The sequence below is a fragment of the Electrona antarctica genome (assembly GCF_951216825.1).
Source record: "Electrona antarctica genome assembly, chromosome: 7".
Taxonomy (NCBI): domain Eukaryota; kingdom Metazoa; phylum Chordata; class Actinopteri; order Myctophiformes; family Myctophidae; genus Electrona; species Electrona antarctica.
The window spans coordinates 39612419-39632367 of NC_136812.1; the positions used below are offsets into that span (position 1 = coordinate 39612419).

At 40.8% G+C, this 19949-nt stretch overlaps 1 protein-coding gene across 2 annotated transcripts; it reads right to left on the bottom strand.

Moving 5' to 3' along the window:
- Positions 1-425: 425 nt before the first annotated feature.
- mindy4 (MINDY lysine 48 deubiquitinase 4) lies at positions 426-19183 on the bottom strand. Of its 2 annotated transcripts, XR_013790482.1 has the most exons (19): positions 18869-19183; positions 18601-18720; positions 16192-16406; positions 15094-15385; positions 14656-14897; positions 14024-14082; positions 13100-13215; positions 12751-12867; positions 12557-12648; positions 12236-12337; positions 10561-10624; positions 10019-10084; positions 9163-9230; positions 8755-8818; positions 7888-8049; positions 7290-7470; positions 3289-3367; positions 920-2741; positions 426-741 (listed from the first exon to the last, which is right to left on the bottom strand). XR_013790482.1 is itself a non-coding variant. In XM_079506683.1 (18 exons), exons 1-18 carry the CDS (start codon positions 18926-18928, stop codon positions 2693-2695), a joined length of 2148 nt encoding a protein of 715 aa, XP_079362809.1. In that variant the 5' UTR covers positions 18929-19183; the 3' UTR covers positions 426-2692. The 2 variants fall into 2 exon arrangements, 1 of the variants encoding a protein (XP_079362809.1); XM_079506683.1 differs by having other exon boundaries at positions 426-2741.
- Positions 19184-19949: the final 766 nt, after the last annotated feature.

Here is a 19949-nt window from a genome sequence, read left to right on the forward strand (position 1 = left end):
TTAGTTTGTATTTCTTTCACAGACTGACTGATCAGCTGGTTGACACGCTTTGGCTGCATGCCCTAAATACTTTGTTATTTTTACGTCAATTTGGACAGATATTGGGGCCGCTGTGATTTGTGTTCCCCCGCTGCCCCTGTACAAACATATTCCACACAAGGAATTAACCCATTCAGGCCTGACGTCGAAATTTAAAAAAAAAAGTTTTCTAAATCATGACAATTTTCGGGAAGATTTGAGGCACATTTTAACGATTTTTCAAAAATAGCAGACCTACAAGTTCATAGCGCGCCACTCGGTGGCGCGCTATGAGCTTGTAGATCTGCTATTTTTCAATAGCTAAATTATAACAATGTTTAAAACACCAAAACGGGTTCCCGCTCCAAAATGGGTTAATGGTTAATGTGGTTAAACGCTAACGTGACATGGATGCGTTCCAGGTCTCAATGGATTAACAATCAGCATCCTTTATCATATGCCATTGCCCTGTGCCTTTTCATACACGCGCAGGAGGCACACGCTAGGTTTAACATCGCGTGCCTCTTGGCAGAGATCTGCCATCCTGATTCCTGTTTGAACTGGATGTCTCACAAAATCAACTTATAAGGGAAAGCACCTTCTCTGCATCCTCGTTTTGTGTTGTTGAGCTCAGTGAACAGTGTATGAATTGTACCTGGGTAGTTCAGTTGGTAGAGTGTGTGCCTTTGAAATGCTATAGTTTCTGGGTTCAATCAGTGTTGCCTAATGATGATCAGCGGACGTTTCTAGAGGCGGGTCAACGGTGCTAAAAGACGCTGTGATGTCATCAAGGGATAACGTCATTACATCATTTCGTAAACTGCATCATTACACAGATAAATACACAATGAGATTTCTCAAATCGAAAGGTCATTTCAGTGAAAAATTCAATCAGTGTTGCCTAATGATGATCAGCGGACGTTTCTAGAGGCGGGTCAATACGGTGCTAAAAGACGCTGTGATGTCATCGTGAGATAACGTCATTACATAATTTCGTAAACTGCATCATTACACAGAAAATACACAATGAGATTTCTCAAATCGAAAGGTCATTTCAGTGAAAAATAGGACATGAAATGTGTCAGTTTAGATGTGTTTGTTTATTATCATCTTATAACTATAAATGTCTCGGTTTGTATGTACGTACGTACGTCTGTCTGTAATCCACGTAATTGAAAACTGTTCTCCCCACAGACTTCAAGCGTTCCACACCACCACAGGGAGTGCAGTGCCCGGTGTCGAGTCTGTCGGATCACCCGTTGTCCAGAACCAGCACAAAAGCCTCTGCCCAGGCTCTGGACTGATCACACCTACATCACCATACAGTATATGCAGCTGGCCTGTTCTGACACCACAACGATATTCTGACATCTGCATAGACTCCATATTTGACAAAGAACTCCATATATGGGCATAAGGGGGGGACACAGACACAACTAGAAATGCACTCTGTCGAGCTGCCAACTTGCGCTTTGCACACAAGTTGGCCATGAATGTCCTACTAGTGCTCAAGCAGAGCACGCAACCTACTGCTGACTCCTGTCAACTTACTGTCCGCCCTGACCTAATTTCTCCTTTCATTGTCAAATATGAGACTTGAGGGGACAAAAGCTGTATATAGGAAAATAAAGTGCCTAGACCTGTTAGATCTCTATATAACTCTGTTTGATTCCTGTTCCTTTGCAACAGGATCTACTACCCATAATAACGTATGGTTTAAATCTTTAAACCACTATAATGAGTTCTAAATGTTTTAAGTTTCCCATATATAACTTTGAAACATAGATTAGTTACGTCACCAACAATAAGGGCACATAATTAGCCGGTGGAGAACATCAACATACATATCTCAACCGGCCACATATGTCCCTCGGCCAATCAGGGTGCACGCACACACACACGCACGCACACGCACGGACGCACACACACACACAGACAAAACGTGCCTTAGTTAAGTCATCAGCCAATCCCTGATTGGCCGAGCGACGCCACCGACATACGCATCCGATTACAGTACTTGCTGCTCCGCTCGCACAAGTAATACCTGGGTGGGGCATTCATTTCCAACTTGCATCGTTCCCAACGGATACCGCTCTAGTATATATATATATATATATGTCACTAGTGCACATCGCTGCATGTCAAATACAATGATGTACGATGATAAGAGCACACGCCACTTCACACAGGTGTGATTGTTCTTTTAGTTTTTCAATTTGTTGGTAGCTACAGTCTGAAAGGTTGCTAAAGCTAGCAACCAAATCACTAAGTTGGCAACACTGGGTACAATACCCATTCGGGACAGTGAGGAATATTATAATTTCATATAGATCAGTGGCTCTGAAAGTGGGGACCTTGGGACTGCTGTTTTTTCTGAATTTCTTCGCCCTTTTCCAAAAAACAAAAACAAACACAGCAGTCTGCAAAGACCTTAACACATCTGTAACTCGGCGTGTACAAATGGAACCATTTTGTACACCCTTTAGTAATGGATCTGAGGCATAATGGAGAGGAAATTGAGGACCCTTGAAATTAAACTGTTTGAGAACCACTGATCTCTAGATAATACCTATTTATGTAGATCAGTTACTTTGTGCAAAAATGATCTTCTTCATCCATAGCAGAGAGGAACTGGATGTGATAGTCCTTTTTAGAGTCCTCCTCATCTAGCCAATCAGAGAATAGGCTCTGTGGAGTTCCAGTTGACAACCGCATCTTTCCACCTGGGTAAAAAGAAAATAATTATCATATTTTGGTCATGTCAACCTGACCGAAATACTAGTTGAATGTCAACCTGACCGAAATACTAGTTTAAAAACAAAGCTTAACAAAAATAAATACAATTTTGAGTAACGCCAGGGCTCCACGGCAGCCACTGGGCGTCCATCATTATCGTGTCTTCGTCAACGCAGGTAATGTTCCCTTTTGAATCAATGAAGCGTGCTCCACTACAGACTGTTGCGTTTGGATGGCTTCACCCATTCGCTCCGGTTCATTTTTTGACGCCATCCAAACACTACGCGATGGAGTTCCAGCACAATATACTGTATAAAATGGTAGACATTTTATTATAATAAATTAAGACAGATTTCTTTCTGAACAACGTGAAATTCACCCAAGACTGGTTAGCAACAAATCAAAACATTTGTAGTTTAATGGTGCAACAGGGGACATAAATATACATGAAGTGATACAATGTGTTTCTGTCCATCCATGAAGGAAAGACGGGAGAGAATGTGTGGGTGAAAAACACCAAAAGGGAATGCTCACTTTGTCCGGATGCAATGTTCCAGCGGAGGAATGAGGTCAGTGTCGACATCTTGGGAGGCAAGGGCCGGGATGCCGACAGCTAAAAAGCACACACAGTCAATTAGTCCGGGTTAACTCTGAGGGCCCTATTTAAACGATCTATGGCACCTGGTGCACAAGTGCTTTGGGGAGTGTCCAACTCCACAACAGTTTGCAGAATTACAGTACATTTCAAGTACAACTCAATACAACAACTGTTAACTGTGAGTGGACGACACCATAAAGCATTACACTTGTTTACAATAGGGCCCACCATTTTCAATTCATCAAAACAATTAGAGACGGTACGAATATACACAACTATGTATTCAAAACAGGAAATCATCATAGAGGAGGTAAAAAGGGAAAAGGAACATATACAGTACAGTGAAGGGGGAAAGGGGTGGGGGGGGGGATTCAGATTTTACGGGGGCCAGTTTCGAATTGCAGCCGTCCGTAGGTGCCCTTTGAGGGCAGTTTTGAAGGAGTCAAGGGACATGTCTTAATGACTGTTGGTAGGGCGTTCCACATTTTGGCGGCAACAGCTAAGGTTTAAAATAATGGTTAAAGTGGTTAAAAGCTAAGGTGTCACAGATGCATTCCAGCCAAGTCTTAATGGGTTAAGCTATATGCTGGGTGAAAAGTAAGACACAAATGGTTGTGCAACAATGAATTAAAACAATCAGTGTCATCTCACACTGCTTTTAACCTATTAAGACCTGAAGCCTTTTCTACTAATTCCTAACCATTTTTTGAACAACTTATGTTGCAATATCAGTGGTTCTCAAACCTTTATGCCAACGACCCCCAAAATTATGTATTTTGCCACCGACCTCCATCTCAAAATATAATGTTCCAGGGACCCCCATGTAGTTATAAATGTTCGCTTTAAAAGAATATAATAGTCAAAGATTTGCACAAATTTTCATGGCACAAGGTGATGTGCTGTGAGCTTGTATATCTGCAGTTTTTCAATAGCCAAAGTATAAATGAATGGTTAAAATCTTAAATGACAGACGCTTTGCCGGTCTTAACCCATTCAGGCCTGACGTCGAAATTTTAAAAAAAAAGTTTTCTAAATCATGACAATGTTCGGAAAGATTTGAGGCACATTTTAACGATTTTTCAAAAATAGCAGACCTACAAGTTCATAGCGCGCCACTCGGTGGCGCGCTATGAGCTTGTAGATCTGCTATTTTTCAATAGCTAAATTATAACATAATGTTTAAAACGCTAACGCTAACGTGACATGGATGCGTTCCAGGTCTCAATGGATTAATGGGTTAAAAAAGGCAGGTGCACCTGCACTTAGATAACGGATCTGTTTGTGAGCTTCTTTTGGCATCACAAGAGCAGTTGCACAATGCCAAAAGCAATAATGACTCAGGAGACAGGGAAACAAAAGCTCGCCGCTCACCAAAAACATCTAGTGGAAACAGGTGGCGGACCACCTACTAACTGTACTATTGAAGATCAACTACGTGCTGCTGCTAGCAATGGCATAGCCTATTTGCAGTTCAGAACCGCACATTCCTGTAAGTCCTGTAAGGCAGGGGTTCTCAACGTTTTTGGCCGGGGACCCCCGGAAATGCTTTGGCAACGTCTCGGGACCCCCGCCCCGCCCCCTCCCGACCCCCAATATAAATTGACTGCTACAATAACCTTAAACCATTTTGGGCGGGAACCCCTTTTGGTGTTTTAAGCATTGTTATAATTTAGCTATTGAAAAATAGAAGATCTACAAGCTCTCAGCGCGCCACCGAGTGGCGCGCTACGAGCTTGTAGGTCTGCTATTTTTTTAAAATCGTGAAAAAAAAACCCACGGGTTGAGAACCCCTGCTGTAAGGTGTCCTCATGTCCAAGAGACGTCTGTGACACCTTGGCAAACATGTTCTGAGTTAGGGCCTTTATTTAGATAAACTATTAAAGCATGCACGCTGCAGTGGCTGCACGCTATGTGTCAGAGCCCAAAATGGTAATTGATAACCTTTTACACCAGTGCATACTGCATAGAAAAAATCACACCCGTGTGAACTGAGTGGTGTAAGGTCTTATATAGACTGATCAGCTGTGGTCTGACGTAATGTCTGACGTAATGAAATCACACCCGGATGAACTGGGTGACCGTAGCAACCATGCTCATTTTTGAGTGGTGTAAACCACTCCTACAACTGGCTTTTGTGTGCAGAAAAAAATGAGCATGGTTGCTATGTTCAAAATAATTTCTGACGTAATTAAATCACACCCGGGTGAACTGGATGACCGTAGCAACCATGGTCATTTTCTCTGCACAGAAAAAGCCAGTTGTGAAATCACATCCGGGTGTGATTTCATTACGTCAGATCAGAGCTGATCAGGCTACATAATACCTTACCTTATTTCATTACGTCAGACATTACGTCAGACCACAGCTGATCATGCTATATAAAACCTTACACCACTCAGTTCACACGGGTGTGATTTTTTTCTGCACAGACAGACAGACAGACAGACTAACAAAGCCAGTTGTAGGAGTGGTTTACACCACTCAAAAGAAAAGAAAAAACCCAGAAGCGTATCTCTCTAGGTCGTCCTTAGACGAGCCATCCATCGTTGCTTCCAGTCACCCTGGTTCTCCATACTAGCTCATTGGTGCTTTGCGCTCCTACGTCTTTCTTGAGTACATCCACACATACTGTATGTTAATGTGTCCTCGTGACCAGTGCCCGTGTGTTAGTTCCCAGTCAGCACTAGTTTGCTGGCTGGCAGCAAACTAGTGTCTTTGGCAGTGTCTTTGGCAGTGACCTCACAATGTGTCGATGTAGATCAGCTAGTTGAACTATTCAAAAATGTTTTTCAAAATAGTAAAAAAGGCAAAGTACTTTAGGGATAAGGGGACCAAAATATGGCTCATGGTCTCTATTGCCCGGGAGGGACACCGTAGGCCAATCGCCAATCTGTGTGGATCAAGTCAAATGCCTTTTTGAAGTCGATAAAGCACAACACGGCGGACAGATTGTTCCCTTTTAACCTCCTATGGGTCCATTCATGAATTTTCCATCAGCATTAAAGTGTCTGACCATGAAAATGATTTACGTTGTTGGTGGCTCCAAGCACGGAAAATTGGCTGGTGCCCATCGGACACTCGTCTCATGCAATATGGATATTATGGCAATGGCCCAGAGCATTATGTTATTGAACCGCATTGTTGAATCCCTCAGCAAAGAAAGTCATCTACCATGTTGAACGTTAGTGATATGTTGTAATGTGTCATCATCGTCATTTGGATTGTAAGCAGAGTGCATGCACATCTGTATACCTACATAGGCTCACATCTTAATGGTCAATTGCTTTCTTACTTTTCAAACTCCCCCTAAGTAAAGATAGCAATGTGCCAACAACTGTGCTCTGCGTGTAAGATAAGGCCCTGAGAGAAAAGATTTACCCAAATCCATGTTAAATTAACACTTAACAGCGAGGATTACACCCATTACATCAGGACACCTGCTGAAAACTAAAGAAAGAGATGTGCACAGATAACGTGACACCCCCGCATTAACATACAGCAGTGGTTTTTCATGTCAAGGACCCCCAAAATGATACTCATTAGCCTGCAAACCCCCCCCCCCCCCCCCCCCCCCCCCCCATTTGAAAACCTATGCCAAGGACCCCCATAAAATAAGAGTTTTATGACTCTAGCAGTGATTTTCAAACATTTTCATTTCAAGGGCCCCGGGTTTGAACTGAATTAGGCTACGGTCCCTTAATTACTGGCATTTCTATCTCTGGGACCCCCATTTATATTGTAAAATCAAAGTTAACCAAATGGAACCAAATTAACCAAATGGAACCATTTGTACACTCTCTGAGTTACAGACCCATAAGGGTCCATTTGGTTGGTATCATTTAGCTGGGGACCACCTGGAACTCCCTCAAGGACCCCTAGGGGTCCCCGGACCCCACTTTGGGAACCACTGACATACAGCACTGAAAACGCTACATACAGACAGTGAGGCGGATCTCTTCCTGTTGATTGGCCAATCCATCATAGTAATACAAGTCAAACTCCTGGGCCTCATCCCGATTGGTCAACAGCTCCCTCTGCAGGCCAAACAGCACACTGAAGTGGCTCTCGCTGAATACCACCCAGATAGGGAACCGAGGGCTCTGCAGGTGTGCTCCCACCTTGGAGTAGAACACAGCAAGGTGGAATAGAGCAGAAAAGCATAGCATATTGAATACAATCAAATATAATAAAGCAGAGCGGAATAGAGTGTAATAGTACTGTGGTTGAGTAAACAAGTGCTACAAATGAACTTGTACCTAGACTAGAATACATGTGTGCAAGAAGAAAATTACTTAGCATCTGTGGACAAGCAACCGGCGTACATCTAAATAATCTACAATGCATCTGTAAGCAACAGTCATATTTTCTTACACGTTTATCAAAACATTGTGAAGAGACAGTAGAGATAAACTGTGTTCTGGCTGGGTAACCCTGTTCCACCCCTTTATTATTATTACTGTAGGTGTCTGTAGGTTGCCAAAGTTGCAGTACTGCAGAGAGGAGCAACACAGGAGTCACAGTCACAAATGACTCACCTCACAAATGTTGTAATGTTCAAATAAGGAGAGCAGGCCAATATCACAGTGGCCCTTGATGCCTTTGAGAAGGGTCAAGTTGCCGTTGCCCGAGTCCAGCTCCATATCGTTGTCAAAGACATTAGAGACTGCACTTCCACACAGCAACAGGTTCACCAACTCCTGAGGTGGGGAACGGGAGAGTAATAAATTATGCTAGTGTCCCAGTTCTTTTCATTATCCTGGCATTCCCATTTTAGTCATGTTCTCAAACAAATTTCAAAACTTAAAAAAAAGAGAAAGAAATGAGACCAATGCACTCTTGTGGACAAGTCAATGCATAGCAAGAATAAAAAACTCCTTGGCCCGGACGGCTGGCATAGCCGTCTGGGCACCTAGGCTGCTAAGCCTGACAGCATGTCGCGGGTTCAAATCCCGATCCCGACGACCTTTGCTACGTGTCACGCAGCACGCCCCCATCTCTCTCCACATTTCCTGTCAGTCTACTGTATATCGATCAATAAAGACAGAAAAAGCCCTAAAGAAATATCGTAAAAAATATATATAATATAGACAATACGTTGACTTGAGCATAGGCTTCTCCCATAAGAATATAGTAACTAATCATATCAGTTGTATTTCTTTTGTCCCTCATGTTGGTGTGTATGAATGCATGTGCTTGCAACAATACATTTCCGCTGTCTCATTACTGACTGCAGAACACTGTTCATTCTTGTTCGCAGTGCTGTTTTCACCCTAAGGCCTCAATGAGCAGCTGCGCACAAAATACATTTCTTTAAGAGACTAAACAAAAACAACCATGCATTTGAATAATTGCAACTTGTATTGGCAAGAACAAATATTCCAAAGATGATGATGAAGTGGTACCTGTGTGCAGTAGCCATAGGCTCCTATAAGTGAGGAAGTGGGGACGTCCATATCATCTCTCACTCTGACAAAAGAGGACATAAATCACTGTATTATATGAATATAATCTCCAATCATAATCATAATAATAATACTCTGCTGCTATATATAGGTTAATTAACTGTGATATTCAGCCTCACTTCATTCCTTTTTTGACCATGCACCTTATGTGTATTTGGTAAATGTGATATTGTGTCTGTTATTTTGCAAAAACAAACATGCTGGCAGCTTGTAGGGACTATAATTCCACACACTTTTTTACACTTGTAAACTTGTTAAAGTTAATCATACTCTCTGGCTCAGAGTATTTTTCTACACTACCGTTTGTGTGCAGTGCACACAACAGAAAAAAAAATTGTGCATTCTTACTTTTCAATAGATCGAGACAGAACAGCAGAGATGGTGAGCAGTATGCACCCTAAGGCTCCATTCTCAAACTGTTGGCAAATAATATTAAATATAACGTATTGTTAAGGGAGTGTAAGTGATCTCTTTAAATAAGTATATTCAGAAAGCAATCACTCACATTTGTTCAGTAACAGACTCCATGTCTCTAGTCTCCACACTCTTTAAAAAAAACATTTTCAGGTGAGGATATCAATTTCATCCAATCAGGAGAGAGAACTCGTACAGGATAAACAAGTGTAATTGAAAGTGATGAGACAAAAACAATGAGCAGACAAATTTGGAACTACAACACTATCAAATTGATTGAATCTTCTGATTCGATAAAATTGGTATCCCGACCCGGACCGTTTGCTAAAGAGCTGGAGAGATTCAGTGAACCATGTTACTGAACAAACACTATATGGCAATGATTACTATTGAAATATAGAGCTTATAATAATAATAATAATACTTTTACAATAATATAGACACAGTTTAACTGTTTAACCCATTGAGACCTGGAACGCATCCATGTCACGTTAGCGTTTAACCACATTAACCATTAACCCATTTTGGGGCGGGCACCCCTTTTGGTGTTTTAAACATTGTTATAATTTAGCTATTGAAAAATAGCAGATCTACAAGCTCATAGCGCGCCACCGAGTGGCGCGCTATGAACTTGTAGATCTGCTATTTTTGAAAAATCGTTAAAATGTGCCTCAAATCTTTCCGAAAATTGTCATGATTTAGAAAACATTCTTTTTTTTAATTTCGACGTCAGGCCTGAATGGGTTAAAGATAAAGTGAGCAAAACTTGAAATACAGTACAGTTGCTTACCAGCTGAATGTGCTGCTCCAAAAGCAACTGCAGATCCTTGAGATTATCAACAGTGATGCACATTATCTATAGGAGACAAATGGCTGTACATTATCTATAGGAGACAAATGGATGTTTAAATGGTTTCAACTCCTACAAAGTAGTACTGATAAAGCAGACAGCCTTGCTATGGTCGTGTCACGACCTCCATGCAACCTGGAGATTTAATTGTACATACAGTCACAGTATACACATTAAGTGAAATTGGGTGTCGCCATATCAGACAGAAAGTCTGATTCTTCTCCAAGTTGACACCTACAGTACTTTCAATATTACATTGATCAGATTATGTTTATTACACTATTATTCAATTATGTCCAAAGTATAAAATGTAGTTTATTTTGTCTAAATACAGTATGTTAACATACAAATATGCAGCAGCTATGCCAAAGTACAGTACAACAGTAAGCACACAAATTAGTGTGAATATTTGTATCCATCTGTGTACATAAGAGTACACTTTAATATGGGTGGCCTCAGCGGTTTGTCATAGTACAGCATACCTTTTCAAACACGCCTTCAGATTTGAAATGTACAGGTGGGATGAAATTATTTCTTCCTGAAGTTCTGTTAAAAAAGGGGAGAAAAAAATAAAATAAATAACAACCTAAATATTAGAAATATTAAATTCACAAAAAAGTTACAAAGTACTTTACTTTACATCATAAAATAAAAAAGAACTAAAAATAACGTAATATAGGCCTACCCTATAATTATAAGAACAAAGTAAACGCAATTAAAGAATGGCACTTGACATTAATACTGGAGCTAATGTGGGCTTTATATTTTGTTTTATAATTTGTACAGTTTGTTGCGTCTTGTCTCAAGCTGGGTCACAATGGAATGACAATCTTTGGCTTTTTTGTGTATAATCCACATTGGTGTTTTTCTAAATAGTGATTTTTTAACTGCTAATAAAGTATTCTATTCATCAAAACGTCTGTAATAAGACGTAGCCACTTAATAACCCCCATGTCATACCATACGCCTCATCTCTTACGCCTAAGTGAGGTTTCACATCCTTTCCTTAGGCCCAGGGGCTGTGTCCACCAAGATGTTTTGTCTTGAGAATATTTTTTGTTGTTTTGTTTACAATGGGAGAGCCGTGTTTTTGGAAACTCCAGCAGTGTGATGAGGTGCTGAACAGCTGTTTTGCTCTTGCGCGTTCACGTGAGGAGTTTTATTTGCTTGCCGAGAGCTGAAATATTTTCAACTCTGGCGTTTGGAAGTGTTTTTAGAGGAGCGGAAGAAACGCGTCGGACAGTCTGGACACTAGTCTTATAATTCAATAGCTACATCAGATCCTGTAAAAGCGGCTACCTGTACATACGTCACAGAGAGCCAAACCAAACAAGAACTTGTTTTGGTTTGGCAATCCGAAGAAAGTTCAGGGAGGATGAAAGTGTTTCGTTCTGAACCAGAGACCCAGCCCCCTCAGTAATCTGCCCATATAGCTTCTGCTTAGCAACACCACAGGACCTTCCGTGCGTCGTGTTAATACCTGGATATCCCCCTGCTGTGAAGATTTGTCACAGAGATACGGAAAGGTAACACAACCTGTAGCACTTCTTGTGACAGGTTGTGTTCATGTATGGTCACTCAGATAGGGATTCCAGTTGTTTATACCTCCTGAAGGCTTGCCCTTGAGACTACACCTCTCCTCAGCTCTATTCCAAACTATCACTGGTTTTGCTGCTGGCAGGATGACGCCTTGGGATGTATGCGGAAACGAGAATAACTACATCACGCTAGGACTTTCACTTCTAGTGATTTTTACTAGACGACTAGATGTTTAACTACATATTTATATTAAAAAATATATATATATATTTTTTAATATTTGTACATTTAAAAACTGTGTACATTGGTGACTATAACTAATAATATTTGTACATTTAAAAACTGTGTACATTGGTGACTATAACTATAATCTTGCTGTTCTTGAGGCCTACTTTATTTTTTTTCTTATCAACTAGTACCAACAAGGTCAACTAGTGGATTTACTAGTCGACTAGTTGAATAGTCGACTAGTTGCTTAAAGCCCTACATCACGCCTGACTTGAACATTTGACCAACTTCTGCCCATCTGAAGTTCTGAATGACGCTGTGTGCAGACCTACCGTAGTAAGAAGCAGTGTTTGGTGATACAACTTAATCTGTAGAAATGTTTCAGCTTACATTGCAACGGTTGCTTGTTTCTGCTCCCCAGCTCTCCATAGCACCTCAGCAGCTGCTAACATGAGACACTTTCTTCGAGTGGAACATGAAGGTCTTAAGCCCCTGGAAACAAAGCAACATTTACATGAATTCCTGGTCAGCTGATCCAAATGAATACATACTCCAATACTTTGAATTGTCTATTCTAATCAAAGTATATCTCGATGTGAGTTTATCAGGCTGTTAACGTTAAAACAAGCTATTCTAAGTGATTATAGTTGGTCATGTATATATCCTATACCTATACTATATGGTAGAAGCTTCAATCAGAGAGGGACCTACTGAAGGCCTGTGTTGCTCCCATTGGCCCCTTCAAATAAGAGTTTCTTTAGGACACAAGCTTGGATGGAAGCCAGCACTCCACACGGACCGCCCTGAAAAACAACACAGTCAGGTTCCAACAGTATTTCCCACAACGTATCCATTAGGTTAAGTATATAACTCCATATTTCAATGTATTACATGATTTTACCAACCTTTTTCTGAACAATTCCATATGTCAGGTCAGGTGTTTCTGAGAATGTGAAACCCTGATTCCTCCACTCAGTACTGAAGCAACTTGAGCTGGAACCTAGGAAGATCTCCTTCAATGCCTGAAAGAATACACAAACAGAGAAGAAACACTATTATGCAAAATCTATAGTCTTACAACAGTCTTACTGACTGCACAAATACAGTAGTATATCTAAAATCTAAAGGTAGCTTGGCTATTTTCGGCAAGCTACTCCGCTGTGTGGACAAAGTATACATCAGGCTTTATTGAAAGGATCCTGCAGAAAATTTGCTAAAATATGAATGAATGATATCACGCTGTGGTCTCCCTACAATGGCAGTGTGTAGGTCCATGGGATAGCTGTCATAGCTGCACTGGGGGATGGGCCTGGCAGAGTGGAGGGAAAGTGTGGAGAGTTCACGCAACTCCTCATCATCATCAACGTCATCTGGAAATCCATAAGATGAATCAGAATCAACTATTGTCACATCACAGATTTACAAAGCAAAAGAGTGGGTGAAATTATTTTTTGTGCATAAACATACAATTATATACGTGATTAAAACGGCAAATGTGTCAGAAAGCACAATGGAGACAGACGCTAAAGAGATAAAGAGGGGTAGTAGAGGGAAGATGACATGCAGTGGTGGAGAAGAGTACTGCATGTCAGTGCAATTTACTGAAGTAAAAGTAGCAATACCACAAGGTAGAACTACACTTTTCCGTAATATGCAAATGTCCTCTATTCAATATTTTCCTTTTACTAGACATATTGACATCAAAATAACTTACAGTACAAATGGTGTAGAATGGCTCATTTCCAATCTTGGACTGCATCATTCATTCAGCTGGTAATGGTGGGGCTGATATTACTTTACTTTATGTGCTGCTCGGTAGCTAAATAACCTATAATAATACTTTATAATGTATCAGTTGATTTATGCTTTGTATTAATAATCTAAAACTCCAAGTAATTAATGCTATCAAATTATTTTAGTGTAAAAAGTCCAATATTTGCATATCAGCCTCAGGTGTAGTGGAATAGAAGAATAAAATAGAAAGAAATGGAAACACTCAAGTACATAAAAGTACCTCAACGTGTACCTAAGTACAGTACTTGAGTAAATGTATTAGATGTACCCGTGTCCACTGAGGAACAAAAGTGCTGAGCAAGGTTCACACTCCATGGTGACCACATGGTCAGTGCACCGTAAACTGTAAATATGATGAATAGAGCTTTCACACCTGGCACCTACCCAGAATCATCTCAGACAGGTGCTGGTCATTCATGTTTTGATTGCTCAATGACTTTTTTCTAGGGAAAAGGCAGACAAAGAAATAATAATATAAAGACATTTTGCACAAAGTTCTTAATTTGTCACTGCTGTTTGATCTGCAGCACTGATTCATGTAATTTATTTGTATGTGTAAACTTGAAACATTAATGTACTGGAAAAAGGTCTCTTTCCGTTCATCTTTATCCTTTTTAGTATAATAGTATTAGTTTACTATAATTAGATTAATACATGATATTCAAAACAAACACTTTATTTAGAACACACCCAAATCAAATCATATTACGGCGTACGTGTTCAATCAATTATTCAATCAAAGCAAACAGCATAAACAATATTAGTTTGCCACTTTGCCTCTTCTACAAAAATAAAAGTTACAAGTTACAAGGCTGCATTCTGGAGCATCATCCGTTGTGCTTGTATTATTTCCCACCACGGAGTAACCTCGCGTCAGTGTCACCAGGCTATCCAACTAGGTCTGGTAAGACGGGCAGTGTCGGTAGGCCAATCAGAGGTAGGCGGGGCGTTACCATGTCTATAGACGGACGTAGTTTAGAATCATGCCAACTCAAAACCCCAAGGTATGTACTTACTTCCTGGGCTTGTCTTTCTCAAAAGGTTCTTCACTCCATCCTTTCTCTGGTGGACTCCGTGACGGCTGTCTCTCCTTAGTGGACCTAGACGTGTGGAGCCGAGTTAGCCCACTTTTTGGGCTTCTTTCATGTGAGCCAGTCATCGAAGGCCCACCCCTGGTGGAAATGCTGGTGTCTTCCTCATTTCCAAGCAAGGGATGAGGCCCGCTTGCCCTTCGACTCTTCCTTTTCTTGCTCGATTCCTTCAAATCAATTAAGTAAAATATGGACATTGAATACATCTAGATTTTCTTAGGAACTGTATTAAAAGCTCAGCTTACAGTATATTTAACTTTTTTGACCACATTGATATCGGTTCACTTTCACATTTTCAAATCAGTTTGAAAATGTTGCACTTTTTGACAGAGAAATCTGGCATCGGTGTGGAGGACTACCTACCTGGGATGAACTTGCTACTGGACCAGCCATCATACCACGTCTAATACGTGTGTGTGTTCTGTTCTTTTGGGCATTTTCAGTGATGCCGTTATGGCTCTCCGAGATGCTGGCCCTTTGTTCTCTCTCTCTCTTGATGAAGCTCTCATTTTCTTTGAGACCAGCCACCAGTGGCTGGTCTCTTTGGATGTCTGAGGTACCGCTCCAGAAATCTGTCCGGTCGTGCCCGGTGTGTCTGTCGCTCTCAGCTAATGACGTGGTGCTTTGATAAGGATGTGCCTCCTCGAGGAATGACCTGTGACACAGAGAAGTGCCTTATGAATCGTTATGAACCTTCATTCTTTCTTTATTCGGATACCCATTAGCTTCCACAAAGTGGTCGCTAGACTTCCTGGGGTCCACACAAAAATGTATACAATAAAAACAGATAATTGAACCGTTTTCCACCATTTTTATGGGTCACGAGTAAATATCCCCTTCCTTTTGTTTCCTACATTCTTTTATTTTAGCCCCTCCTATGTCCAGCTTTGAGGGTTTGTGTAAACACAAACATTGAAGACAAAACAATGTGTGAAAACACAAACATTGAAGACAAACGTGAGGACGCAAATTGTGATTAGCCAGAATGAGATGATTTATGGTGACGTATGATGATAAGAGCGCCCCTCACTTCACACGGGTGTGATTGTTTTACATGTCAACAACAATGTCTACCAATAAATAATTTATTTTACATAAATAAAACAAACTTTAAAGAGGTAGTGAAAATAGCCAATCTACAAGCTCACAATATGTCACACAGTGATGCGTTGTGACCTTGTAGATCTGCCATATATTCAATCATTTGGGTCTCATTTTTCTCTTTTGCATCTATCTAACGTGAAGTTAGGTAAAAGAAAATATTATGGGGAAAAAAACAATCTCTCAAAGGTAATAGAGCATGCACCTCCTCTCTAGCCCAGGTGCTGGACAAATGGCAGTACAAGAGGAAGAAATAGACACTATCGCAATAATAATAAACATGACAGGTTTAAATATACAAAAATACAAACAAGGTACAGAATGTATACACAATATTTAAGCAAAAAAAACAATCTCTACCTCGATATGTCATCTTTGCTGCCATGCTGCGGTCTTGAGTTGTCCTCTGTTCTATTGTCATTCATCACTGCTGATGTCCCAGCTACAGCAGTAAGGTTGGCATTCGGGTTATTTTGGGCAGCTCGGAGAGGATCGTCGTTGAAGACTGTGTTGTGTCCCTCAATGTGATGTTTTATAATGATCTCCAGCAGTGTTTTTAGAGGATTTTGTTGAACCTGCAACGATTGAACCGAGTGGTCACATTAAAAGGTGGTGTATGTGATCTTTGTGTTTTTCATTTTGCCTTTTGTTAAAATAAATTAAAGCCTCACTAAGTTTTTTTTTTTAACAAATAAAATCCAATCTGTATTGTTGTAAATACAATATAACTTATACAATTGGGGTGGTTGTATTTTGTCGCCATGCTCTCATGCTCATGAGTACAGAAGACCTGACATCACTCGCTCATCCCCTCGGTCACAGTATTAGCCTCGGAAAGAACCGTCTCATATAATAACCGTCTCCAAAAATAAACTGTCCCTGCAATACAAATATTGTCAGGGAGGTGGCTCTGTGTCGTTTACGATAGTTAGTCACTCATATTTGATACAGTCCGTTTCTGGTGGAAATGCAATTAATTCGGCGGCAGTAACATTGTTTCTAACCTAGTCGTCAGTTGATGCTTCATAATCATATCCACGAGTCATGCTCTTTTGTTTCTTTTTGGAACACAGTTCTTATATGACACGATATTAAACACATCTATGGGAATTCAGAATGGGGGGGGGGGGGGGGGGGGGTTGGGGGATGCACCCCAGGTATGATGCGAACATTACGTCAGACGTCGGTGCTTCGATGCTGCCTTTAGATCATGTCAAAGACCATGTCTCACCTAGACACACAGGATCTGACACGGATTTTGACCCGATGGTCAAGAAATTGATCCCTCGAGCAAGCAGGCCGACTCTTCTAGCTCAATGGTAAAATGGTAAAATAGATTTTTTATGAAACAAACACTTCGCAGATTGAAAGAGGATAATTCAAGCTTGCCCTACTGCTGCAATGTTGGTGAGTTTAACGTTTAATACAAGCAGATCGGAAATTCGATTTGGATATGGGCTGTCAATGGAGGGTATTGCAACTCTAGATTCATCCAATTTTTTTTTTAAATCTAGTGTTGCAAATTGCGGCTAATTGGAAGTGATGAAACAAATAAATTAGCAGATAAATTTGGTACTGGGACACTATAAAATTGAAGATGATAAATGATATGTGTTCTATATCCTGATTGGACAAAATGTGCAAACCTGAAAAGGTGTTTTCTGTTCAATAAAGAGCTGAAGAGACAGGGAGGCCCCTGTTCCTGAACATAATATAGAATTACAGTAGCAACTAGAAAAAGTGCCCTTCTGGGCACAGGTCTCCACCAGGAGGATAGGACTGTGTGAGATGTTTGGCAAAATGTTTAGGAGTAATATAAACATGTTTGCCTTTGATGGCAATTGGATGACTTGAGGCATTTTGTTCCAAAAATGTGTTTTGCAAAAATCAACCAGTTGGTGGCGCTATAACAGGCCAATGTGAAAAGGGTGGGATATATTCCTCAGCCTAGTAAGAAAATGTGTGAAAGATTTCACGTAAATTGCATGCTGCGTTCATGATTTGAGGCTTTTGTTCAAAACGGGGCAATCTTGCAAACTGTGAAAGCCAATTATAGCCAATTAGGATGGAATATGAAATATCGGACAGATCCGACTTGAGCACATGACCATAGAGATACTGTGTAACGATTTGTGAGATTTTTGGACAGAATCTGGAGGAGTAATATCAAAAAATTTGTTTTACAAAAGTCGGCCTCCTGGTGGCGCTATAAAAGGCAGATGCGGAAAATGCAGGCGAAAGGTTTGTGCTTGGCCTCTAGGGAGTGTGCATGCAACATTTCACGCAGATCGGTGCAGTTTTAGGTAAACAATGTGAAAAGCTGCCTCATGGTGGCGCTATAACAGGCCGTTCTGGAAAATGCAGGGCAGAGGTTCATCGTTGGCATCCAGGGAGTGTGTGTGCAAAGTTTGGCATCGACCGGGTTACCGGTGCCGGAGATTAGCTGGTAACGGACGGACGGAAGGACACACGGACGGACACACACACGGACGGAGTGCAAAACATACTCTCTCCCCATGCCTTCGGCCTGGTGGAGACAATAATTGAATATACTGTAGAGCTCTCTCAAACATTTTCACGTCAAGGACTCCAAAGGAATATGTATTTGTGCTGCTGACCCCCAACTGAAAGTATGTTGTGCCAGGGACCAAATACAAGATTTAGGTCTTCTTTGGAAAGAAGACATTTTGCTCCTGGAATCCCACTTTGTTTTAATAAACATAAAAAAAACGTACAGCACCTTTAACATTACACTTCAAGTGGCCTCACCTTGTTCTTCTTATAAATACTTTCCATAAGAAGAATCTCTCGTAATTCTGATCTGTTGTTGATGCTGTTGTGTGTGCGAGGAAGCTCTTCATCCATGCAGGCAATAGTTCCCTTGAGTCCCTGCATACATAAACACTGTTAGCCTGATACAAGCTAACGCTACCTATAGCCGCGTTAGCTTGCTGGAAATGTTGCTTTGCATTTCAAACATAGACTGTAGAGATTTCAACCGAAGATGCCAACCATGATGAAGCTTCATCCTACTTACCTTTCGACTAAGATATTCCCGCACAAGCGATGAAGTAACCTCCTCTACTGATGCAACCATGGTGGAGGTTTCTGAAATCAGTCTTCTGTTGATACTGTGAAGTACTGTGAACCTGCATGAAGCATTTTGAACAGTCGACCACAAACTACAACATGTAGAAATTGTGCGCCGTCCGCTGTGCTACTCTCTGTCTGTAGAGTACACCATATTATAACTCGATGGTGTGTTATGGACCAAAGTATCCTGGAAGGGGAAGCACTAGTGCGTCTCTTCAGTGGAGAACTGGAGATCTGTGAAGCTGCACGTCTCGCCCTGTCTTCACGAGGACGATTTCGGTGTCTGTTTCCATGGTTACGCTGGGCGCTCTTCTTCTTCATGTGATTTCCGGCAGTCTGGATGAACTTTCGGCGCATTGCTGCCTCCTACTGGTCGGCAGTAGACCTTAGCTGCCATGTCACGAATTCGAGCACTGACTGCTTAGTCTGCTTTTACAGTCCTTGGCTAACTGGCTCATGAGACTCTGGAGTGTTCTAGTGCTTTGTCACTGCTGCATAGTGCATACATTCTCTTTCTTTCTTCCGTATAATGGCTGCACTCCAACGCTGGGCACTCACCATGCTCACCAGTCACCACATGAAACGTCACCACCTTGTACGGTCCATACCAAGAAGAAATCAAATAAATAAATACATATGAATGAATGTTTTTTTTGTATTGATGTATTAAATTAATTAATCATTGATAATTGATTGATTGATGATATATGATATGATCATAACACTATACTATTAGTATTCAATGAATCAATCATCAAACAATCAATCATACAATACATAGAACAGACAGTAGAAACCCATTTATTGTCGATATGAGTGAGTATCCAAATATGTTGCTATTAGATTTACTAGACACAGTAAAGAAATTCACAGTGTTTTTGTATGTTTTATTAAAAGGTTTTTATTTACTTATTTAACATATCACAATAGCCTATTCAAGCTAGCCTAACAACTTCCTATTATCAAACCATAAAATAACGTACAGTCTCTCTAATACATATAGCAATAGAATCAAGAGCTTTTTT